This window comes from Schistocerca americana, chromosome 2 (assembly GCF_021461395.2).
Source record: "Schistocerca americana isolate TAMUIC-IGC-003095 chromosome 2, iqSchAmer2.1, whole genome shotgun sequence".
NCBI classification, from domain to species: domain Eukaryota; kingdom Metazoa; phylum Arthropoda; class Insecta; order Orthoptera; family Acrididae; genus Schistocerca; species Schistocerca americana.
The window spans coordinates 748,056,644-748,082,982 of record NC_060120.1 but is presented as its reverse complement, the minus strand read 5'-3'; the positions used below and the strand labels follow the sequence as shown (position 1 = coordinate 748,082,982).

The window sequence follows — 26,339 nt, the reverse complement described above, 5'->3', positions numbered from 1 at the left end:
ATTTCTACAGCTTTTGGCAAGATCAATCTGTTTCCTTTTTTGTTCTGCAAGCGCAATGGATCTGGTGTTGATTCCGTTGTTACAACAGCAGCAGCAGCAGCTCGAAATGCAACAACAGCAATCAGACTTCTTCATAAGTTGTTTATGACTTCACAGGGTACTGTGATCTTCTGCACACACTCGTGGCACACCAACCTGCACTCCCAGATTTTCCACTGTTCCAAGAGATGAAGGAAGAGGGGGACATGTACTTACTGTGGTTGCAGCAGAATTATGCAGCATTTCTGGTAGTGGACCTGACTTTATAAAAATGCTTTTTCTTGTCTTGGATCGAGCCCAAAATGTTCATTTTCTTCTGAAACTTTTTCTGTTAAAGGACCCTGTAACATTGTCATTTTCTCAAATGCACAAGTTTCTCAATGACTATTATCTTAAGCAAAACCATGCTGTGATTTCCTACAGAGATGTTCACCAACGACAGAAACCTGGTCAATCGTGTCAGGTATGGGTAGCCGACCTCCGAGAGCTAAGTCAGAAATGAAAGTTTATCTGTGCTCATTGTCATCAGTTCTATGCAAGCTCTCTGATTCACAATGTTGCTGTCTATTCGGCTCTGGACAGAGAGGTGCCTCAGGAGGCATTGCATTTGAAGATGCCACAGTCAAGGAGGTCCTGACTATCATTCAGTGTCACAGGCTGTGACTGAACAGCTTTAGGATGTAGTGGGAGTAGTGGTGGGGCATTGGGATCTGTAGCAATGGTATAATCCACTGACACTCTCTTCATTTTCTTCATGGTCACATCATTCACCCTTCGAATATGGCTCTTTCCACCACAGTTCCCCCTCATGTCTTGATTGCTTCCAAGCACACACCCATAGTCACATAAATGTGCACACTGCACAGCCTGCCATAAATAAGGCCATGCGGTGTCTCTGTCATGACTACCTGTGTGGCCAGTCCTTGGATGCAAATTTCCTAGAGGTTCATAGTGTAATGCAGATGCTCAGCCAGGAGGCCTCAGCATTTCCAGCAAGATTTAAATTAAACTGCAATTTCAGCAATAGCCATTCCATTTCCAGATTGATACCAAGGCCTGTGTGTATCTCATCAATCTTGAAAACTACCACTGCTGGGGTCACCCTTCTCTTTCCTCCACCAACTGCCATTTGGTTGGTCATGGTGATCAGCCAATTTCTATTCATGGCCACTTCAAAATGTGTGTTAAGTATCAGCATTTCAAAAGGGGGCAGTCACATTTTTGCCTGTCAAAAGTGCGACACCACAAACATTTTTGGTCGCAATGTGTTCAAAGCACTTTGTTTTCAAATTCAGGATGCAGCGCATCTCCTATCTGACTCCCTCTCATTCCAGGCATTACAACAACCACCACCATGAGTTTGGTCATCTTTTTCACTGTGATTTTGTGCTGCAAAAGACTATAAGGAGCACATCACCCTTAAACCAATGGTCGTTCCCAAATTTTGTAAGCTTGGCAAATTCCATTTGCTCTGCCACTGGCAGTTAAGAAGGAATTGGTCAGGTAGTATGATCCGGCTATCACTGAACCTATTCCCTCCAGCCAGTGGGCTATGCCTCTGGTAGTTATCTGAAAGTCTACAGTGCATTAATTTCTGCAGGGATTTTAAGTCCACCACTAACATCTGTAGATGATAAAAAACCCATTCTCTGTCTGGGAGAAATACTCAAACAACTGGTGGGCAACGAGTGTTTCCTAAAATTTACTCAGCAGAACTGTACCTGCAGCTTCAGCTGGGGTCTCCATCTCAACAAATTGTAGCCATTAACAATCCCTTTGGGTTGTACCATTTTATGCACCTGCTGTTCGACATTGTAAGCACTCCCACCATTTTTTTGAGATTTTTAGACCAGTTAATGTGAGGTTTTCCATGATGTGCAAACTATCTTGTTGATATCAGTGTCACAGATTCCTCATGGCAGGAACATCTAGTTAACCTCTACATTCCCTTCACTAAATTGCAAAGGCGAAGTGCAATCTGAGAAAATTAAAGATTTTTAGACAGAAATTATATATTTGAGACATCTTCTTTTGAAGAACAGTGTGAAACCTACAAAGCACTACATAGGAACAGCAGAACATAAAGAAAGTTTGTTAATTTCAGGACAGAATAATATATTATTCAAAATTTCTCACTAATAAGGCAGACATAATTATCGGTTGAACAAGTTGTGAAAAAATGATGTTCCTTTCATTTTGTTAGCAGCCTGTGACAGAGCATTCACCCACACAAAGTCGCTGCCATGACTTGGCACCTTTACACCAGGTTGACACTCATCCCAGCAACGAATACTTGCCAATAAAGGGTGAAGTGGCATTAGCTCACAAATACTGATGGCTCTGAGCAATTTCTTGAGTGTGCCTCCAAAACACTGAGAGCCACTGTACACAATTATTCTCACACCAACCATAGGCCATCTGTGGCACTGTCTGGGCCCCCTTCACGACTTTCCGACAGGATCATGCAACATCTCCAGCGTTGGGCTTTGTTTCTGAGTGAGTGCATAGCACTATGAGAGATCCATAGCACAGTATGCTGCGCTGACACACCTACTCATGGGATCTGACCCAGCCATCACCAAAGCTGAAATTGTCAATCTCTATATCAATGCTCACTTACAGCACACAGTGCATATACTTCTAATGATGGTCCATTGCACTGTGCAGGCCACTCAGCAAGATCCTGAGCTGCAACAGATGGTCGATTTCATGTGCAATGGTTGTCCCATGTGCCTGCCTGCAAATGAGCCAGGTCTGTTCTGTACTTATTTTCTCCTCTGTCATCGGCTGGCAGTAGTCAACAACACTCTCCTCCTTGGCACCAATTTGGATGAACCGCAGGTCATCAAGCTTTCAGTCCTGCAGGGTCGTATCCTTGTTCTCTTACACCATGGCCACTAGGTCATGACCCAGATGAAGGTTCTCGTACTGCATTTTGTCTATTGGTCTGGCATCAACTGAGCTATTGAGAGGATCATCTGCGAGAACAAATAGTGTGCTGAACAGCAGGTGGCGCCACCACGAACTTTTCCTCTATGGTCCACACAACATCAGCAGTGGAACCAAATTCACGTTGGCTTTGCGAGACCCTTCTGTCACCACGTGGTTGATGGTGGTCGATACATTGTCCAATTATCCATACACTGTGCAGATTTGTTTCTCCACCATGATAGCTACAGTGTAGGGTCTCACCCACGTCTTTGTGACTGAAAGGTTGCCCCAGATGACTGTGTCTCAAATAGCCACAGTTCACATCAGCATTGTTTCAAGATTTCTGTGCCAGAAATGGTATTGCATGTCCACACCACTTCATGCACAATCAAACGATGAGGCAGAGAGTATTGTGTGCACCTTTAAATGCAGTTAAATAAAGTGCTTGGCAGATTCGTCAGTAGACCCAGTAATGACTCTGCTTGTCAGCACCTACAAGACCGCACTGCTGCGTGGCAAAAGCCCTGGACAATGCAGCCCCATGCCGATGTGCACTTATGCCTTTCACAATAGACCCCAGGCAGCCTCAATTGGCAGCCTGGAAGGTCGATGGTGCGAGTGAGGTGCAGCAGCGAAGTTCACTTTGGACACCAGTAGCGAGTCACTCTCCCACCATCAGATCCAGCAGTGCCTTTGGTTTTGTTTTGTTTTAGGACGTAAAAACAACTAGGGTCAGATGAGGCCATGTCAGAACCACAAAACACAAAGAAAACCAGGAGTTAAAAAAGACTACACACGAACACCAATTGACGGAAGGAAAGACAGCTATAAACAGTGACTGGAGAAAGGTCCATCAAATATGCCACAAAGATTAAATGTCCTTCGCCACATTGTTACTACAAATAAAAAGTAAAACGTGGTTGACAACCCGTTTGTCGTTCACTCAAACAGCCAATAATCAGACGGCAAACATAAATGTGAACACAAGTGGTTAAAAAAAGCTGTTTTTGTCAGGAAATGGCAAACCGTCAGAGGTAGAGGGTAATGAGCACATAATGTAGAGGGGGCACCAGTTAAGAAATGGGGATGGCTACAAAGACAGTGCCCGATACGCAACCTAGCTAAAATGGACCTTGCAGTGAGAGGGCGCAAGAGGAAGTTGTCCAAGCTGATGTTAAGAGGTTTAATAGCCTGGAGCTTGTTCCCATGAATGGAGGACGAGTGGTGATGCCAAGGTGACACTATCTGTTGACAGTGGCAACACAGAAATCATTGGAAGGAATGGAAGAACTAGCAGGCCGAGGACTGCAGTATTGGGAACAGTGCCAGCAGCCTCGTTTCCCATCAGACTGTCATGAACAAGAACCCACATAAACATCATAACGGCTCCTTCGAAAGTGAGCAAGCAACAGCTCTCCTGGATGCATTGCACTGATGGATGAACAACATACAGTACACTGAGGCTCTGAAGGCCACTGAGAGAGGGTTGTTTGGGGAGGGAACCAGAAAGCAAGGTCATCGGTCTCATCGGATTAGGAAAGGATGGGGAAGGAAGTCGGCCGTGCCCTTTCAGAGGAACCATCCCGGCATTTGCCTGGAGTGATTTAGGAAAATCATGGAAAACCTAAATCAAGATGGTCGGACGCGGGATTGAACCGTCATCCTCCCAAACGCGAGTCCAGTGTCTAACCACTGCGCCACCTCGCTCGGTGCCACTGAGAGAGCCAGAGCAGATAACGCAAGCGAAAAGCCTGGGTCACCGGATGTACTGTGTGGCCTGATACAGGTTGAAGAGCTCTGCTGTAAATACTGAGCAGTGGTCTGGAAGCCGATATCGAAAAACGTTGGTACCAATGACGAAGGCACACCAGACACCACAATCAGCCTGACAGCCATCAGTGTACACAAAGATACTACAGCAAAGTTCCATGCAAAGGTTGAGGAACTTATGGCAATAGAGTGAGGCTGGAGTTGTGTTTTTAGGAAGCAAATGAAGTCCAAGGTGAACATGGGCCACTGCACAGAGCCAAGGTGGTGCAGTGGTTAGTAAATTGTGAGACTTGAGAATGGGCATATGATTAGTAAAACTGAATAGTTAAAATTTCTAGGTGTTCAGATTGTAAGCTGTCATGGAAAACCCACATTCAGGATCATGTTCAAAGTAATGCTGCCATTTTTACTATTCAAACGATATCAGAAGTGAGTGATCGTTCAACGCGAAAATTAGTCTATTTTGCTTATTTTCATTTGCTTATGTCATATGGTATTATATTTTGGGGTAACTCTTCCCATTCTGTAAGGATATTTTTGGCTCAGAAACAGGCGGTTCAGGGAATAGGTGGTGTAAGTTCACGAACCTATTGTCAACCCCTGTTCACGAGTCTGGGTATTTTGACATTGTCCTCTCAATATATAAACTCCTTACTCTCATTTCTTGTTAACAATATTAGCTTATTCCAAAGAATATTCAGCTTTCACTCAGTTAATACTCAGCAGAAATCAAACCTGCATTTGAATTGCACTTCCTTAACTCTTGTGCAGAAAGGTGTGGGAGTATACTGCTGCATCCATTTTCAATAAGCTACCACTAGAATTCATAAATATTAGCAGCAATCCATGTGCTTCCAAATTGAAACAGAAGAGTTTCCTCATGCATCATTTCTTCTATTCTGTCGAGGAGTTGCTTGAAAAATTAAGGTGATTCTTGTTGTATTGTTGATTGCATTTACGTAAACTTATGGCTTAACTTTTCACAGGTTCATAAACGTTTTATTTTTATCTGTTATTACTTTTATCTTGTAATTTCATGTACTGACACATTCCATAGTCTTGGAGATTTGCTCCTCAATTTGGTCCTACGGAACTTGATGTGTAAATAAAATAAAGAAAGAATGAAATGGTTGGTGGTGCACGCCGGTGACACAGAGGACGGCTGGGCAAGGGTATCAGGTGGCAACACTGTCAAAGAGGATCTCCGAGTCAGTGAAGGAAAAGACCGTTTGCCTTTGTTGAACTTCTTTGAGCCTTTCCAGTTGGCGGAGGAAGACTCAAATGTTTGTTGGCTGGAGGGACGTAGAAAGTCTTTGCGGGAGTATTTCTTCTGTCCTTTCCAGCCTACCGGTTGTGAAGCAGGTGACTTCACCCCGTGAGGTGAAAGTTTGTGGCTTGTTGCACAGTTGGAGGGGGAGACCGGGATGCTACCACGACACTGGGTGATTTCACAACTGCAGTGCTAAATTTGAGGTCGCACGTCTGCGTGGCCATGTCATTTGTGGAGCAATATGCAGCAAGCAATAACAGTACTGTAGGCACCAGATGGTAAAATGCAGGGTTTGAGATCAGCCAACAAAATGCGACTGACTGGGTAAGGTACTTTTTGCTTCACCCAGATCTCTTGTATATCCTGCTCATCCAGATACACAGGACAATCTCAGGAGGCGGCAGCACAGTCGCTGTTGCAGTTGATACAGCGGGGAGGAGGAGGCAGACAATCACCCTCATGACACTAGTAGCGGTGCATTGGTTTCGGAAGTTACGGTCATACTGCAATAACTTCATGGCTTGCTTTGATCTTTAATGGAAGCACTACTCTATGAAAAGTGAGAAAAAGAGGGCATGTCAGCATTAAGGATGCATCTACTTTTTTCATCACCCGATGGACTGCAATGGCACTCAATGGACTGCAATGGCACCCTGATCAGAGAGGTACATTTGGATTTCTGCCTCAGTCAGACCACCAAGCAGCCTAGTGTAAATAACACCACGGGAAGAATTCAGCGTGCAATGGGCCTTGACACTAACAGAATAGCTGCGGATGTGGAAAGCTGCAAGTAGTTGTGCTTGAGAATCAGACGTAGTCTCCAAGAGCAAAGTGCCATTTCATTAATGACAGCAGGATTTCACAGGGCCAGCCATTGCATCAACACCTTTCTGTATAATAACAGATTTATCGTAGCAAAGAATTGACTGTCTTCAGTGTGTGAAAGCACAAGGAACCATGGTGCAGCTGGGAGGGTCTTCGAATAGTTAGCTTCCTTCCGGTTACGTTTGGTAGACACTGACGGTGAAAAAGATGATTGGCTCATTGTGAGAAAATCCCCTGCGACTGCTAGCATCTCCAATGGTACACTCCTTCCAACTGGTGGTCACCTTCATAAGGATGCTCAACCACCTTAGTGATTGTTCGCACCTCAGGTCACACATCCCAAACACCTGACAAAGGGAAGAATCGGCAATTTAGGAAGGTAGCAGCTCAGGCAATCACCCCTCTCTCAGCCTGGCCTTTACCAGGGGATACGTGCGAATCCTACCTGTCAACCCAGGGCTGGGAATTACGTGTTACTCAGTCACCTGCTACACGTCAGACACAGGGGCTGCCCTTCAGGAGCGACCAGGGAGGAAGAAGAAAAAGAGGAACCTCAAACGCCAATGCAGAGTAAGAATAGGAAAGGGGAAGGAAAAAAAGAAAGAAGGAACGAAAGACAGTGGAGAGACTGTTCTGATATTGGCGACTGAATATGCAGAACACACTTCCATAAACATCCCAGACAGGTTCCCCAAGGGAGGGGAAAGGGAATAGCAAAGGCTAGACATGCAGCACGGAAGGGAAAAGATGCTGCAAAGACTGGAGCCCCATGGTAGCCAAGCACAAAACCATCACAGAGCAGTGAACCCTCTGAGGGCAGTGCCCTCGGTGGGCACTAACCCATCACACCCACAGCCACAGCAGACGCTGGTGGGCAGTCCACTCATAAGCATCTCTTCATTCCAGGAGCCAGGTGGTATGAGGTGCCATCATTTGAGGAGCTGTAGGGTTGATCTCAAGATGTGGCCACCAGCCACATTGAGCCTACTCTCAACTTTCAATGGTAGTGCATCTGTGGTGTAAGCCCCATCTGTTTGGCCTCCCACTTTTTTCCACTGATAACTGTGGTGCCAGTTCTCCTAAGGGTGGAGAGTTGTGACAGTGTGTCCACATACACAATAACCATTACATGAAATTAGAGCATCTGCTTCACTAATTCCTAGCACTACCGTTGGCTGAGTGGGGACAACTGCAAGCCAGCAATGTGGCCTGGACTCTCTTGCATCATTCGCATTCTTTGAATGCTGTACTTGTCGATTATGACTGCTCAGTGATTGTTATGATAGACTTGCCTGTTACTAGACTGCTTCTGCCCATGTGTCTGCATAGTCACCGGTGCTCATTCATGACAGTTGCATTTACTGTGTATTTTCTTATTTGTATTTAAACTGTACATATTACAGAGATAACTTTTATGGTTTAAAACTAGAAGTGATAAATTAAGAAGTTGACAGGTTTTTATCTTTGTTTGTTACCAGCTTTGGTAACATTTTTGTACTGTAAAATGGATTTAAAACCAGAAATCTAGGTTATACAAAACAATAAAGTTTTATGAAACAAGGAAAGAAGTGTTTTGTTCAGTTAATTAATATTAATGATTAATTTTTAGAAGAATTCTAGTGCTCATTTTTATCTCAGCATAAAACTACACCATTCCAGTAGTACACTCACTGTCTACCAGAGGAAATATGCATCTGACTGTTTATTGCTTAGATTCACGTTGTTTGCCATATTTAAGAGGTAACAGGTTCCAGCTACCAGAATTGGGGAGAGGTGCCTCAAGATATTGTGGGAGTATGAAATACGGTGGCTTACGGAGTGTGTATGTAGATGTATATGTACCACACTGGAGTGCACACTCGCCAGTTATGAGAGAAACAGAAATCACACAGCCAAAAACAACAAAAATTCACTCATAATTATCTATTCTGCAGGAATGCAACAACTTCAGATGAATTTACTTCCTATGTACAGCTTATAAGATACTGCTGCTGTTAGGATAGCTAACACCATAGTTGAGGATATATTTGAATTCCAAAAAGCAAGGTTTACAGAAGGAAAAGTCAAACATTGAGCAACTGCATATAATGAGGCAAGTGTTATCAATGAGCCGGGAATTTTGCACAGATATTCACTGCCTCTTTGTGGACTTCCAAAAAGCACGCAAGCAATATAGCAAAAGCTGAAAAAGGTGCAAGTTCCAAGATAACTAATGAAACTAGCACAAGCTTGTGTTCAAGAGACAACATGCATACTGAAAGTGAATGAAAAGCTGTTTGAGAAGTTCAACCTACGTGAATCATGTAATATTAATAGCACAGAATGAGCAAGATCTGGTTCAGATGGTAAGAGTGTTCATGGAAGAGGCAATGGAGCAGACATGAAGATGAATATGGATAAGATTCAATACCTCACAGCAAGCAGAGAAAACAATAACAAAGCTTCAGATGTGGATGATAAAGTCTCTTAAAGTGTGAAAGAGTTCTAATCTCTTGGGCAATACAAAGTTGAAGGAATAAGACAGACCAGGAAATAATGGTAAGAACTCAACCATTAAGTAGGTCAATATTTACACTCAGAAAGTTATTGAAGTCTTTGATTACACTGAGGTCCACAAAGATTAGGATGCACAGGACTGTAATACGACCTGTGGTCCTAAATGCAGGAGAGACCTGGACTCCGACCCAGAACAAAGAATAACAATTGTTGATATCTGAGATTGCTGCTCAGACATATATTTTTGGACCAGTAAAGGATACAGACAACCAGAGAAAAAGCAAAAACAGTGACCTACAGGAGTTGTATAAATCACTGGATATTGTTGCAGTGATTACTGAGAGGAGACTGAAATGATAGGGCCACATAATTCAGCGAGAAGGCCAAATCACCAGGCAGATGGTGGAAGAGAAAATCAAAGGTAACAGACCAGGGCAAGATAGATTGATAGGATTACACAGGATATGAGTATGATGGGACTAGCTGTAGAAGAATACATGACCGAAGAAATGGAAAAGACTGATTGGCAAGACCAAAGACTGACTGCAGTTTGTGTGGCCACCATAGTAAATAAGTAAATTACCTATTCTCCATCAAAATATGCTGTCTATTAAAAATAAAGTACACTAGCCTGAAACTGAATAATAGTCTCTGAACAGCATAGTAGTATATATTAGGCAGCACTGAAGCAAGAGACACTGAAATACTGTACACAGTCTTGTCCTTCTATGAAACAGCAAGATGCTACTGCAAGACTAAGTTGAAAGGTGAGGGATCGTGTATTTACATCAAAAGCGGCACATATTTTAATGCTAAAGAAATTCTGATAGCAATTTGTGCTGATAAACATTTTGCGCTATCAGCCGTTCAATTAATGAGCTAGGCATCCTTAAAAAGTTAATCATTTTGTGTGTGTACATTCACCTAGTGGTAATATGAACACTTTCTGCAACAACTTAACTTAAATCTTGGAAATGAATATCAATATCAGCATTGAGGGTGAAATTAGTTATAAGTTCCTAAACATTCTAAACATTTTTGGAATGGTATGAATACAGTATCATAAAGTTCAGCATCAACCTTGTTGTTGTTGTTGTGGTCTTCAGTCCTGAGACTGGTTTGATGCAGCTCTCCATGCTACTCTATCCTGTGCAAGCTTTTTCATCTCCCAGTACCTACTGCAACCTACATCCTTCTGAATCTGCTTAGTGTATTCATCTCTTGGTCTCCCTCTACGATTTTTACCCTCCACGCTGCCCTCCAATACTAAATTGGTGATCCCTTGATGCCTCAGAACATGTCCTACCAACCGATCCCTTCTTCTGGTCAAGTTGTGCCACAAACTTCTCTTCTCCCCAATCCTATTCAATACTTCCTCATTAGTTATGTGATCTACCCATCTAATCTTCAGCATTCTTCTGTAGCACCACATTTCGAAAGCTTCTATTCTCTTCTTGTCCAAACTATTTATCGTCCATGTTTCACTTCCATACATGGCTACACTCCATACGAATACTTTCAGAAATGACTTCCTGACACTTAAATCAATACTGGATGTTAACAAATTTCTCTTCTTCAGAAACGCTTTCCTTGCCATTGCCAGCCTACATTTTATATCCTCTCTACTTCGACCATCATCAGTTATTTTGCTCCCCAAATAGCAAAACTCCTTTACTACTTTAAGTGCCTCATTTCCTAATCTAATTCCCTCAGCATCACCCGACTTAATTAAACTACATTCCATTATCCTTGTTTTGCTTTTGTTGATGTTCATCTTATATCCTCCTTTCAAGACACTGTCCATTCCATTCAACTGCTCTTCCAAGTCCTTTGCTGTCTCTGACAGAATTACAATGTCATCGGCGAACCTCAAAGTTTTTATTTCTTCTCCATGAATTTTAATACCTACTCCGAATTTTTCTTTTGTTTCCTTTACTGCTTGCTCAATATACAGATTGAATAACATCGGGGAGAGGCTACAACCCTGTCTTACTCCCTTCCCAACCACTGCTTCCCTTTCATGTCCCTCGACTCTTATAACTGCCATCTGGTTTCTGTACAAATTGTAAATAGCCTTTTGCTCCCTGTATTTTACCCCTGCCACCTTTAGAATTTGAAAGAGAGTATTCCAGTCAACATTGTCAAAAGCTTTCTCTAAGTCTACAAATGCTAGAAACTTAGGTTTGCCTTTCCTTAATCTTTCTTCTAAGATAAGTCGTAAGGTCAGTATTGCCTCACGTGTTCCAGTGTTTCTACGGAATCCAAAGTGATCTTCCCCGAGGTTGGCTTCTACTAGTTTTTCCATTCGCCTGTAAAGAATTCGTGTTAGTATTTTGCAGCTGTGGCTTATTAAGCTGATAGTTCGGTAATTTTCACATCTGTCAACACCTGCTTTCTTTGGGATTGGAATTATTATATTCTTCTTGAAGTCTGAGGGTATTTCGCCTGTTTCATACATCTTGCTCACCAGATGGTAGAGTTTTGTCAGGACTGGCTCTCCTACGGCCGTCAGTAGTTCCAATGGAATATTGTCTACTCCGGGGGCCTTGTTTCGACTCAGGTCTTTCAGTGCTCTGTCAAACTCTTCACGCAGTATCATATCTCCCATTTCATCTTCATCTACATCCTCTTCCATTTCCATAATATTGTCCTCAAGTACATCGCCCTTGTATAGACCCTCTATATACTCCTTCCACCTTTCTGCTTTCCCTTCTTTGCTTAGAACTGGGTTTCCATCTGAGCTCTTGATATTCATACAAGTCGTTCTCTTATCTCCAAAGGTCTCTTTAATTTTCCTGTAGGCGGTATCTATCTTACCCCTAGTGAGATAGGCCTCTACATCCTTACATTTGTCCTCTAGCCATCCCTGCTTAGCCATTTTGCACTTCCTGTCGATCTCATTTTTGAGACGTTTGTATTCCTTTTTGCCTGTTTCACTTACTGCATTTTTATATTTTCTCCTTTCATCAATTAAATTCAATATTTCTTCTGTTACCCAAGGATTGCTACTAGCCCTAGTCTTTTTACCTACTTGATCCTCTGCTGCCTTCACTACTTCATCCCTCAAAGCTACCCATTCTTCTTCTACTATATTTCTTTCCCCCATTCCTGTCAATTGCTCCCTTATGCTCTCCCTGAATCTCTGTACAACCTCTGGTTCTTTTAGTTTATCCAGGTCCCATCTCCTTAAATTCCCACCTTTTTGCAGTTTCTTCAGTTTTAATCTACAAGTCATAACCAATAGATTGTGGTCAGAGTCCACATCTGCCCCTGGAAATGTCTTACAATTTAAAACCTGGTTCCTAAATCTCTGTCTTACCATTATATAATCTATCTGATACCTTTTAGTATCTCCAGGGTTCTTCCATGTATACAACCTTCTTTCATGATTCTTAAACCAAGTGTTAGTTATGATTATGTTGTGCTCTGTGCAAAATTCGACCAGGCGGCTTCCTCTTTCATTTCTGTCCCCCAATCCATATTCACCTACTACGTTTCCTTCTCTCCCTTTTCCTACACTCGAATTCCAGTCACCCATGACTATTAAATTTTCGTCTCCCTTCACAATCTGAATAATTTCTTTTATTTCATCATACATTTCTTCAATTTCTTCGTCATCTGCAGAGCTAGTTGGCATATAAACTTGTACTGCTGTAGTAGGCGTGGGCTTCGTATCTATCTTGGCCACAATAATGCGTTCACTATGCTGCTTGTAGTAGCTTACCCGCATTCCTATTTTCCTATTCATTATTAAACCTACTCCTGCATTACCCCTATTTGATTTTGTGTTTATAACCCTGTAGTCACCTGACCAGAAGTCTTGTTCCTCCTGCCACCGAACTTCACTAATTCCCACTATATCTAACTTCAACCTATCCATTTCCCTTTTTAAATTTTCTAACCTACCTGCCTGATTAAGGGATCTGACATTCCACGCTCCGATCCGTAGAACGCCAGTTTTCTTTCTCCTGATAACGACATCCTCTTGAGTAGTCCCCGCCCGGAGATCCGAATGGGGGACTATTTTACCTCCGGGATATTTTACCCAAGAGGACGCCATCATCATGTAATCATACAGTAAAGCTGCATGCCCTCGGGAAAAATTACGGCTGTAGTTTCCCCTTGCTTTCAGCCGTTCGCAGTACCAGCACAGCAAGGCCGTTTTGGTTATTGTTACAAGGCCAGATCAGTCAATCATCCAGACTGTTGCCCTTGCAACTACTGAAAAGGCTGCTGCCCCTCTTCAGGAACCACACGTTTGTCTGGCCTCTCAACAGATACCCCTCCGTTGTGGTTGCACCTACGGTACGGCTATCTGTATCGCTGAGGCACGCAAGCCTCCCCACCAACGGCAAGGTCCATGGTTCATGGGGGGGGGGCATCAACCTTATACCATGTAATTACAGGTATTGATGGAGGAAAAGTGTATAGTTTTTATAAAAGATCTTGGTCTCTCTGCTCATTACTGTCAGATAATACAGCTCAAGAGAAGCTTGGTAAAACCTGCAAAATTGCAGTCTTTGAATGGATCTTCACAAAATAAAAATTGCAAGGGCATACTGCCCTCCAAATCTCTGAACACGGTACACTCACCAGTCAACATTAGTGTGACACTGTACTCCTTCCCATGTGCACAGGCAAGAGTGTATTTGGCCCCAACTTCATTTTTATGGAAGACAATGTCTGATCACATTGAACTGTGCAGGTGGAGACGTTCTTAGAAGAAGAGGATATTCAACAAACGGACTGGCCTGCCCATCCCCCAGACTTAAATCTCATTGAGCACTTGTGGGACACGTTGGGGAGACATAATATTGCAGCATGTCCACAAACAAAGACAAACATTCAGCAGTACTCAACTCTGTTGGTGTAGGAATTAAACACCCTACCACAATCTCGTAGTAAGCATGTCGCAGAGCACGCGCTGCTATCCATCATGATGACACATCCTATCTCATCTTTTGTAGAATTCAGGGGCCCATAATAAATTGTGGAAACTTCAGTATAATTATTGCCTCTGCATAGAAGTGTCATTTCCATTCATCTCATAGCGTATTCCATCAGTTACCTTCTGTTCTATACCATAGCAGTTTTTTCTATGTATGGTCCAAGTTTCACCAAGCTATGTTACCTGACAGTGACGCATCATGCAGAAGGTACTTGCATCGTTATACATTTAGCAAAAATTAACCCTTTAGTTACATCTGAATTCTGAGGATACTTGTAATTCTGCTAGCAACTGATTGTAGTTTTGAGAAAAAAAGACTATCACTGGCAACTGCCAGATTCTCCGCTGTTGTATATCAAGCAACTCTAGAGAGGACATTAAATGCATTTGTGGTATTGAACCATGCAACAGGATCTTTGGCTCCACCATATGATGTGGTTGCTGTACTGAACAACACAAATGAGAGACAGATTGAACTTCATACTTTCAATGTGTTCCGAGTCAACTAATTCCAAGGAACAAAATACTAGCAGGTAGTTTTTAGACATTCCCACATGTCACATCCACCCCTGGTTGTGGTAGGACCATCTTACTCCCACAGAGTTTTTATGCAAATAATGTCCTGTGTATACACAAAATTTGGGGAAACTGGTTCAGACATTCCTGAGTTATGGTTTTATGTTATGCCTTTTCACTCCAAACCCTCAGCATAGGAAGCTATAGAGGTGCTACCGTCATAGTAAATTTTTCCCAACAGTAAGTGAAACTGGTAGAAATTCCTTCACATATTACACAGTTATGCCGATATGTCACTGTCAAATCTTGTACTGAAACATCACTGTGACTGTCACCAGTAAGTCTATGAACCCCAAAAATTATGGATTCAATACTAACATCAGTCACCATTGAATCATAGCTTCTTACAATAATACATGTATTACAGACATCTCCTCCTCCCCCATCTCTCTATCACCACTTTTCCCTCTAAACGACCATCTCCCTGCTGTCTACAAGCATATTCACTTCATCCCTCTCTATGACCATGTTCATACCCCACCCCCTTTCTGTTCATCTCCACTTCCACCCTCTCTCTCTGTCAATTTCCTCTTTCCCCGTTTCTCTGTCCACCTCCTTCCCTCCTCCCACTCACTGTCCATCTCGTCTTCGATCCTCTCTCTCACTGTCATTTTTCTCTATGCCCCCTTCTCTCTGTCCATCTCCTCCTCTAGCGAAAAACCAATTCTTGAATACAGCAAGAAGGTTCAAGCAGATGTAGGCTGCATTAGTTATGTAGAAATGAAGGTGCTTGCAGAAGACAGACTACTGAGGAGACCTGCATCAAACAAGTCTTCGGGCTGAAGACCACCACAAGGACAAGAAAAACACATTCATTTTTGCTCCTCCTACATCTACTACCATACTCTGTAAACCACAGTAAATTGCATGACAGGAAATACATCCCTTGGTTCCAGTTATTATGACCTTCTCCTGATGAAATTGCCAAGATACTCTTTTAACCACAAAACATACAACTATTACGTGAGATTTACAATGAAAACAGTTTTGCTGAGTACTGTATTTTCATCATGCCTGAAATAATAAACCTCTGAAACCGACACAAATGGACGTTCAGAATTTCATCATAGTATACAATTTCTAATTACGACTTTCATACATATGAATTATTAATTACGTTAAAGTAATACAGTAGAGTCTTAATGCGAAATCGTTATTGCACACTTTTGAAACTTGTGATTCATTCGGTATTTGACTGTTTCATTGTGGTTTTGCTAGAAGCAACACTCTGCTTCTGCATTAGAGAAAAGAAGACACACTGAAACTATGTCTAGACCTTAAGCCCAAGCAATTCTCTGCAGTAGGAAATACCGATGGCCTCCTGCTAATTTGATTTAGCCAGCTGTGTATAGCTATAATGCACGATGTGTTTTCGCTAAACCCATACTGAAACAGGACTTTTTTTCTATTTAGCAGAACTGACTGTTACATATGTACTATAAAGTCAGCTAACGCCAACATTCTTTTGGTTTATTATTATCATTATTCTCGTTTGGGCCCTACTAGAACTCGCGCTAGGTGCAGCAATGGGCATCTCGGGTTTTGTTTTAGCCAAGCTAAGACAGGACTAACCTGTTCTCCTTAGGAAACGGGATGAGTATTCTGTTTCAAGCAACCGTCTAAAAAAAGTACGTCAAATTACAAACACAGTATTGTCTGAAACAGATTATCAACTGGACAACATTTGTTTACATGTTATAATTTATAAGAAGTAAACTTACAAGTCACAAGTGTATCGCAGATGTCACGTAATCTTGTCACCTCTTGTTCGTTTATGGCGATATTTAAATCATAGAATGCTTTGTAGTTGTTCATTTTTGTCTTCTTTATTCACGGCTGTATATTCACCAAGCACATGTGACACATGGTGACTGTATACAAACAGAATATCGCTCCCAAACGGTGTTGCCAACACTACGCACAAAGATCTCGCTGCTCTATGCAACACAGCCTATGCAAGTCATGATATCATCACTTGTAACTATTTCTTAGCCAAATAGCAGATAAACATTTTTTGCCGCTATCACGCTTATATATAGAGATTACTGTTCCTTGTACAGTACATTCTATTTCCTCACGGCTGTGATGACACGCTACACTCTACAGTCTTGTTCATGGCGGTAGATTGTTGAACTAGTGCGTCTTGCGTCTAGGATGAATTGCTTGTAATTGGAAATTGAAAATACAGGGTGGGGCAAATAAGAGTGGCACTGAGAACAGAGTTCCAGGGTGCAGAGAAACACAGCAAAGGATCCTGGTCAGCAAGATGCTGGTTTTTGTACCATGGGCCACAGCACCTGTTGTACGTTGGTCCATGGCCCAAGGTACAACATGATGTTTTAAATATTTTTGTTTCGATCTCCTATTTGTTTACTTTATTTATAGGAAAATGCCACCAATAAAACTCGAAAAACCAGGAAAAAGGTGGACAGTGATGCACTCTCTCACGCTGTAAAGTATGTTTTATCCAATAAAACTAAGGTTAGATCTGCAGCAAAGAAGTGTGGACATTCAAGAACTGCCTTGACAAGACATTTTTTAACTATGCTGGGCAATGAAGAAGACAGATTTGAATTTGTATCCAGAAACGATGTAAAAAATAGTGTTTTCAGAACAACAAGAAATGGAACCAGTGGAATACTTCAAGCAAGCAGCAAGACTGAATTATGGACTGACAAAAGGAAAGCATTGAAACTTGCTTATGATAATGCTGTAGCCAATGATGTAAGTATTCCAGATGCATGGGATAAAAACAAATCAGGAGGTTTAATGTGGTTTAGAGGTTTCATTCCCTTTCGTTAAGAAAACCAGCAGCAACAAGCTTGTCTCGAACTAAGGTCTTCAGTTATGCAAATGTTTCTGAATTTTTTAACTGTTATGTCAAGGACTCATTTTCCACCAAGCAAAATTTAAAATCTTGATCAAACTGGAAATTCAACTCTAATTCCACCAAAAGTTATTGTGAGAAAGGCACCAAGCAGATTGGTAGCATGACTTCTGGAGAGAGAGGAGTGAATATTACGATGATAGTTGCTGTCAGTGCCATAGGAAATCGTGTTCCACCGTTGCTAATATTCCCGTGTGTGCACTTTAAGGACCACAGGTTATTCGGATCCCCAGCTGGAACTATCGGACGAGCAAATCCATCAAGGTGGTCAAATGAAGAACTCTTTCTAGATTTTTTAAACCATTTTATATCATGTGAGAAGCCAACTGTCACAGAACTGGTCCTGGACAACCACGAGTCTCACATATCTTTGAACGCAATTGATCTATGCAGGACTAGTGGTGTAGTTTTATTAACTTTGCCTTCGCATACATCGCACAAACTGCAACCATTTGACTGCACAGTGTTTGGACCATCTAAAGCTTTCTACAACACTGCCATGAATGGATGGATGTTGACTAATCCTGGGAAACCAGCGTCAGTTTATGATATCTCAGGCATTGATAGCGTTCACCAAGGAAAATACTGAAAAGGGCTTTAAGATTACTGAAATTTGTCTAGTAGATGAGAATATTTTTGGTGACTTTGAATTCCTGAATGCAAATGTTACCGATAGACCTTATGAGTCTGATGAACCAAAGGAAATTGAAGAAATTGTCCACACTGCTCTCTCAACTGGGAGCACAGTTGACAGAAGATAATCATATATCATCAGAAATGTTGCGTCTATATCCCAAAGCAGGACCACGGAAGATAACTTGTGGACAAAGTGCTGGAAAGACTAGAATCCTAACGGATACACCAGAGAGAAATGAAATTGAAAACAAGAAAAAAGACAAGAAGAAGAATAAATTCCCAGTCACACGTTGTCTGGAATTTCCAGACCCTTCCTCTGAAGACGAAAATTGTGAAATAAATTTGAACAATACAAGTGGTGATGATCTGGAAATATTAAGATCACAGTTCCTCGAAAACGAAATTGATGATTTTGAAATTGGAACAGAGCTGAAAGAAGGAGAATATGGTGTGACCTGTCTTGCTGGAAAAAAGAATATTTCATACTATGTATCAAAAGTCATTGGTAATGAGTATGAAGTTCAGTAACTAAAGATAATTGGGAAAAGCAATAAATTCTCTATGCCAAGACCGGACACCTTGTACCTATGGAACATGTTGTACTGAAGCTTCGTAAAGCTTCCTCTGTTGGAGCATCCCATAGGCAAAGTTCATGGTTGTATTTCCCTGTAGACTTCACCACAATGTATGATGTAAAGTGATGCATAAAGAGTGTCATGATGTATTATACTATACACTAATAAAATGTATGGTATTGATGTAATAAAAACTGTATATTTGTGTTTTATTTAAAAATATAATTTAATGGTCCAAGGTACAACGTCCTCTATTTGTCCCATCCTGTACATCCCAGCAATTTCCATGTACAAGCAGGGGAGCTGATGTATTCTTCCTAGGGGTTTTGCTATGGTTGCTGCTTTCCATTCTCTCCAGGTTCTTTCTTCACCTACTAACATTTACTTTTTTTCCCATTTTCTTCCCAATCCATATTTTCCTTCCATCATGGATGACACCTCCTCACTTCCAAACACACACACACACACACACACACACACACACACACACACACGCGCACGACAGCACACCATGCAACTCGGTAACTTTCCTGCAAGTATACGATTATCGAACATGAGGCCCTGAGCATTTTCAGTGGATAGTATACTACTTTTCTTTTTGTGTAGCAAGTCTAACATCCTACTGGTCTATATAGTCCCCTCCACAGGCCTAGCAGTTTCAGAGCCCTGTAGTAGGGACTGCCAGTGGCACAAGTCCATCATTAACGTAATCTCTGGTCATGCTTCAGTGGCCACTGATGCAGGGTCAGTTCGAGAACATTTTCCCACACAAGCGAATTGTTATTTGCCCCCCCCCCCCCTTCCCCCTCCATTGCACACTTTCTCCCAAGTCAGTTTCGCTACTAACTGTGATATACACTCTATACAAGTCTTGAACTTGGGTGGTCTTTCTGCCTCTCTCAGTGTGGCGCCCCAAGCCATCACTGTGATACTACACTACTGGCCATTAAAATTGCTATACCACGAAGATGACGCGCTACAGACGCGAAATTTAACCGATAGGAAAAAGATGCTGTGATATGCAAATGATTAGCTTTTCAGGGCTGGTGGCAACACCTACAACATGCTGACATGAGGAAAGTTTCCAACCGATTTCTCATACACTAACAGCAGTTGACCGGCGTTGCCTGGTGAAACGTTATTGTGATGCTTCATGTAAGGAGGAGAAATGCGTACCATCATGTTTCCGACTTTGATAAAGGTCGGATTGTAGCTTATCGCGATTGTGGTTTATCGTATCGCAACATTGCTCCTTTGGTTGAGATCCAATGACTGTTAGCAGAATATGGAATCGGTGGATTCAGGAGGGTAATACAGAACGTCATGCTGGATCCCAATGGCCTCATATCGCTAGCAGTGGAGATGACAGGCATCTTATCCACGTGGCTGTAACGGATTGTGCAGCCACATCTCGATTCCTGAGTCAACAGATGGGGACGTTTGCAAGACAACAACCATCTGCATGAACAGTTCAATGACGTTTGCAGTAGCATGGACTATCGGCTTGGAGACCATGGCTGTGGTTCCCCTTGATGCTGCATCACAGACAGGAGCGCCTGCGATGGTGTACTCAACGACGAACCTGGGTGCATGAATGGCAAAACATCATTTTTTCAAATGAACCCAGGTTCTGTTTGCAGCAACATGAAGGTCACATCTGTGTTTGACAACATCACGGTGAACGCACATTGGAAGCGTGTATTTGTCATAGCCATACTGGCGTATCACCCGGTGTGATGGTATGGTGTGCCATTGGTTACACGTCTCGGTCACCCCTTGTTCACATTGATGGCACTTTGAACAGTGGACATTACATTTGAGATGTGTTATGACCCGTGGCTCTACCCTTCATCTGTTCCCTGCGAAACCCTACATTTCAGCAGGATAATGCACAACCGCATGTTGCAGGTCCTGTACGGACCTTTCTGGATACAGAAAATGTTCGACACATGCCCTGGCCAGCACATTCTCCAGATCTCTCACCAACTGAAAACGTCTGGTCAATGGTGGCCGAGCAACTGGCTTGTCACAATACGCCAGTCACTACAGTGGCATCGCGTTGAAGCTGCATGGGTAGCTGTACCTGTACATGCCATCCAAACTCTGTTTAACTCAATGCCCAGGCATATCAAGGCCGTTATGATTGTTCTGGGTACTGATTTCTCAGGATCTATGCACCCAAATTGCGTGAAAGTGTTATCACGTCAGTTCTAGTATAATACATTTGTCCAATGAATACCCATTTATCACCTGCATTTCTTCTTGCTGTAGCAATTTTAATGGCCAGTAGTGTAATTCAGGAGGGTAATACGGAATGCCGTGCTGGATCCCAATGGCCTCATATCACTAGCAGTCGAGATGACAGTCATCTTATCCACATGGCTGTAACGGATCGTGCCAATTAGTCCTGGAATCTACCGCACATAGATAGGTGTGTCAGTTGAAAGTCATTTGTCACAGAGAATTAGGATCTTGGCTTAATCATCAGATTGTGTGGAATGTGTATTCTCCATCACAAAATCCTTAAGCTCAAAGTGTGCTGCAAACCAATGGAGTGAATAACTACTGACGCATGACTGCCATTAGTGGGCAATCTCTGGAGTGCCTGCCACTCCTTACGTGGTAATGACATGGTCCTTGACCTTGTAATTGAAAACAACTCAGTGGAATGGGTATGTCATCAGGGAGTATAAGTTCCCAAACAAAAAAGGGACATGGTACCAGAGTAGTGTAAGCTGTAATACAGCATGTTTTTACAGTAATAAAAAATCAAGAAGGATTATTGGTTAGGCATTGCTTCCCTACATAAACGTAGGAAGAACAGATCAACCAGAAACAGCAGTCGTTTGATTCATGAAAATGGTCCTAAATGGCTTGGATAGGAATGAAGTAAACTGTTGGATACTCTTAGATTAAACCAAAGCCTTAGATCTAATTAGCCATGACTTACTGCTTAGTACGGTCTTGCTTAGATTGTTATGGGGTCAGGGGACTGTCCTTCAAATGGATCAAACCTTATCTCTCTGATAGACAATAGAAAGTACTGGTGACCTACAGCATTATATCTCTGAGGCAATAAATGGTTTAGGGATAACATTTTGGTCATAGATAAGGGAAAAAACAGTATGAATGTTTTTAAGTAAAATTATAAGTAAAGCTAAAAGAAGCATAAAAGTGAAGTTTGGTAATCATTCTATTGTGCAAGCTCCATCCACAAAATTTCAAGGCGTGTAGGTGGATGAGTAAAAAACTGAGTAAATCCTGTTATGTGCTGAGAATGCTTCCTACAACTACTACATCCAAACTCTGCAAATCACCGTGAGATGCATGGCAGAGGGAATGTCCCATTGTACCAGTTATTAGGGTTTCTTCCTGTTCCATTCACAAGTGGAGAGCAGGAAGAATGATTGTTTGAATGCCTCTGTGCATGCAGTAATTATTCTAATCTTATCCTCATGATCCATAGTTAATGTCTGTCTTCGAGAGTCTTCCATTTCAGTTCCTTCAGTATCTCTGTGACACTCTCCCATGGATTAAAACAAACCCATGACAATTCATGCTGCCCTTCTCTGTATACATTAAACATTCCGTGCAAGTTCTATTTTGTATAGGTCCCACACACTTCAGCAGTATTCTAGAACTGGTCACATGGGTGATTTGTAAGCAACCTCCTTTGTAAACTAATTGCATTTTCCCAGAATTCTATCAATAAACCAAAATCTACCACCTGCTTTATCCATGATTGAACCCTTGTGATCATTCCATTTCATATTCCTGCAAAGTGTTACACCAAGGTATTTGTATGAGTTGGTCAATTCCAAGAGTTACTTATTGATATTATAGTCAAAGGACACTACATTTTTTTTTCATTTTGTGAAAAGCACTATTAATATTGTCTTCATGGCCATTAATGAACAACATGATCAGCACTGGTCCCAACATACTTCATACAGCTGACAATTACTCTCCACCCAAGATAAAATACTGTGTCCTCCCTAACAAAAAGTCGTCAGTCGAGTCACAAATGTCACTTGATGCCCCACATGATCATACTTTTGACAATAAGCATAGGTGTGGTAATGAGTCAAATGCTATTCAGAAATCAATAAACACTGCATCTACCTGCTTACCTTGATCTGAAGTTTTCGGTATGTGATGTGAGAAAAGTATGAGTTGGGTTTCATGTGATCGATGTTTCTGAAATCCATGCTGATTGGCATTGAGGAGGTAATTCTGTTCAAGATAACTCAGTATATTTAAGCTCAGAATATGTTCTAAGATTCTACAACAAATTGATGTCAAGGATAGATGTATGTTTGAGCTCAGAAGAGTGTGACCTGTGCCTTTTTCCAAGAACTGGGCATTGTGTTTTCTTCGAGGGATCTATAATAGATTAAAGTTAGAAGATGGGCTGACTCAGCCATAAATTCAGTATAAGAATTGGACATGGATTCTATTGGGCCCTGGAGCTTTGTTCAGTTTTTAACAATTTCATCTGTTTCTCAACATCACTGACACTAATACTTATTTCACTCATCCTTTCAGTGGTACAAGGAGTAAATTGGGGCAATTCTCCTTGGTTTACCTTTGTAAAGGAACATTTGAAAATGGAGTTTAGCACTTCAGCTTTTGCTTTGCTGCCCTCAATTTCAGTTCCTGTCTTATTTGCTAGGGACTATACACTACCTTCGGTGACACTAACAGCATTTACACATGAACAGCTCAGTGTCAGTTAGACCATCAGTGAGAGAGCACTTCAATTTCCTGCTGCTAATAAGGTGAGTACACCATTCGTTTGTTGCATATCTTTACGAGCTTCAAACAGGAGTGACTGCAGTAATGTATAGGAACTGTGATTGTTGTGTACAGATGTGAGCTGAGTTGGTGACCCTTCACTCACAGCTCCAGCCGGCTTTGGCTTCCATCACACAGCTTGAGGCTGCTGCCAAGTGGCGTCACTGTGGGGGATCGGATGCGAGGGACGTCGAGCACATCCCACGTGTCCTCCAAACGGTCCACTGCTGTGGCCACCCCGGGCACTGCCTGCATTGAGGTTGACCCCTCACCCGTGGTCGAATGGGAGATCATTTCAAAGTCTGGCATGCCGCGAAAAACTTACCAAGGGGCCGATCATAGGGCCTCCCCGGTTCATTTGACGAACAGGTTTCGGGTATTATCTGTGGCTGATGATGTCTCTGAGTCGGATACAGTCATCCACCCTGTTCCAAAGGAATCTTCTCGGCCCGCAAGGTCTGGGCATTCACAAACGGTGGGTTTGCTGGTAGTTGGGAGCTCATTTTCCATAAAACTAAGTGGTACTGACTCTAATCTGCCAGTTTGTGGTAAGTCTAACTCATCAGCAAGTTTTATGATTTCATTAGTCTGATATTTGTTTCGAAGTTTATTTAGATGGAGGCCATGAGTCTTATGAAAGCTTTTACCATAGTCAGTTATGTCTACAAAAGAGAAATTTTAAAGTATTTACAAAGTTTCCTTATTTCTTTATTTACTTGTGCCACTTCTATGTTCATTCACAACCAGACTGGAAGATCATGCCAAAATTGTTAAAGCAAGAAGAAACACAATTTATGGAACACAGCACTTTGTAGAGCATTAGGCAAGATACAATACAGGTTGTGCATAGCACTGCACACATTGACTGGACAGCAGTAATGCAGGTTGCAGAATAGGCCTAGCACTTGGTGGTGATCACTTAAATAACATTGTTTCCTTCGCAACATACCAGAGTATGCCTGGAGGCCAACCCAGGTGGCCTCTATAAGTGGGCCTCTGAGCTGTATGAATGCCCAATCTCCGAAATCATGCACATCTTGAGTGAAGATACATCACTCTTCTCATCTATGGGGATGGGAAAATGACATAAATACATAAAAATACTTGGCACAAAAAAATACATGGTAGAGAGAAATTGCATGGTACTGAAAAAATGCACTGGAACTGAAAAACACTGCTACCGAAAAAGCAATGTTACCATGAAAAAAAAAGCACTAACCTCACAAGGCACTGAGATTATGAGTTATGGTAAGCACCAATGATGTTCCTCACAGCAGTTTCATTGCCTGATGATGGTGGCTGCTGCAGCATGTGGTGGGCAGGCACCGGCAAGTAGGAGCGGAACTGATGACGGGCAGGTTGGCATGTTGTCTTCCCTCTCGTGAGAGGCCATAGGGAAGGACCAGGGATAGTAACACCCCGTTGAGGTCAGCAGTCAGTGCTGGGGGCAGTAATAGGGGCATCATAGATGACAGCCACACAGGACCCAGCGACAGAGGTGGCAGTGGCTGCAGCATCAGATGCAGCAAGGGTTGCACTGGCGATGGCAGTCGAGGAGTGGGGGCAGAGTCAGGAAATCCAGACAGTGATCTACCAGGCAGTGACTCCTGTTGCAATGTGAACTGAACCATCTATGACACAGGAACATGCATTGGCAGTGGCAGGGGTAGGGGAGGTGATGGACCCTCCGAAACAGACCCCACTGTACGTGGCTGGAGCTGGTCAAAGTGACGGGATGTCTCCAGACAGGAGTGCAGACAATACACAGGCACTGCTCCCAATGATGCTTGATGATGGTTGGAACCCAGTTCAGCTGGCGATCAAAACCACAAGACCAGACAGGCGTACCTGGCCGGAATCATCTCAAAGCCAGCTATGCCGACAAATGTGACATCGGATGCAGCAGGGGAAGGAGGGTATATTGTTGGTGTCCACGTAGCAGCGCAGCCAGGCTCTTGTCCCCCACCAGAGTGAAACAGTAAAAATTCAATAAAAGGTCTAAAGCAGCTTCAGGGGACCTGCCAAATACATACTTCTGCATCTGAGTTTTAAATGTCCAAACCATGCATTCGGCCTCACTATTGGATTGAGGTTGAAATGGGGGAGCTGTAAGATGACAAACACCACTAGCCTGACAAAAAGATGCAAATTCTTGAGAAACAAACTGGGGGCTGTTATCGGTAACCGTGTTATGTGGAAGACCCTCAATTGCAAAAATCTCAGACAGGGCCAAAAGAGTCGCCGCCACAGACAGCAAACCATGTACGTAAACTTGGAATAGGCGTCCACTACAATGAGCCAATACGGATTTAGGAAGGCCCAAGCAAAATTGAGATTTAGATGCTCTTACAGGCACTGTAGCATCGTCCAGGTGGAAAAAGATGCCTGCAGGTCCACCTGTTGCTGAACACGGGGAGTGCAAGCAGTAATAAGCCATGTGATGTCCCTGTCTATGCCTGGCTAATACACATGCCAGTGGGCCAAAGCTTTGGGGCCCCTTGTGTTTTTCTGGCCAACCGTGCCACACAAAAGAGAGGACCTGACTAAGTACAGGATCTGCAGCAATGTGTGATGCTATCGTGGTACTAGTGA

The 26,339-nt window shown here is 42.5% G+C and overlaps 1 protein-coding gene across 2 annotated transcripts in view; it reads right to left on the bottom strand.

Moving 5' to 3' along the window:
- Nucleotides 1-16,766, bottom strand: part of LOC124596294 (ribonuclease P protein subunit p30) — an 85,417-nt gene extending 68,651 nt beyond the window's left edge. For both annotated transcript variants that reach the window (XM_047135388.1, XM_047135389.1), the window contains exon 1: nucleotides 16,577-16,766. In XM_047135388.1, coding sequence (XP_046991344.1) covers nucleotides 16,577-16,670 — 94 coding nt within the window. In that variant the 5' untranslated portion in view covers nucleotides 16,671-16,766. The remainder of the gene's footprint in view (nucleotides 1-16,576) is intronic.
- Nucleotides 16,767-26,339: the final 9,573 nt, after the last annotated feature.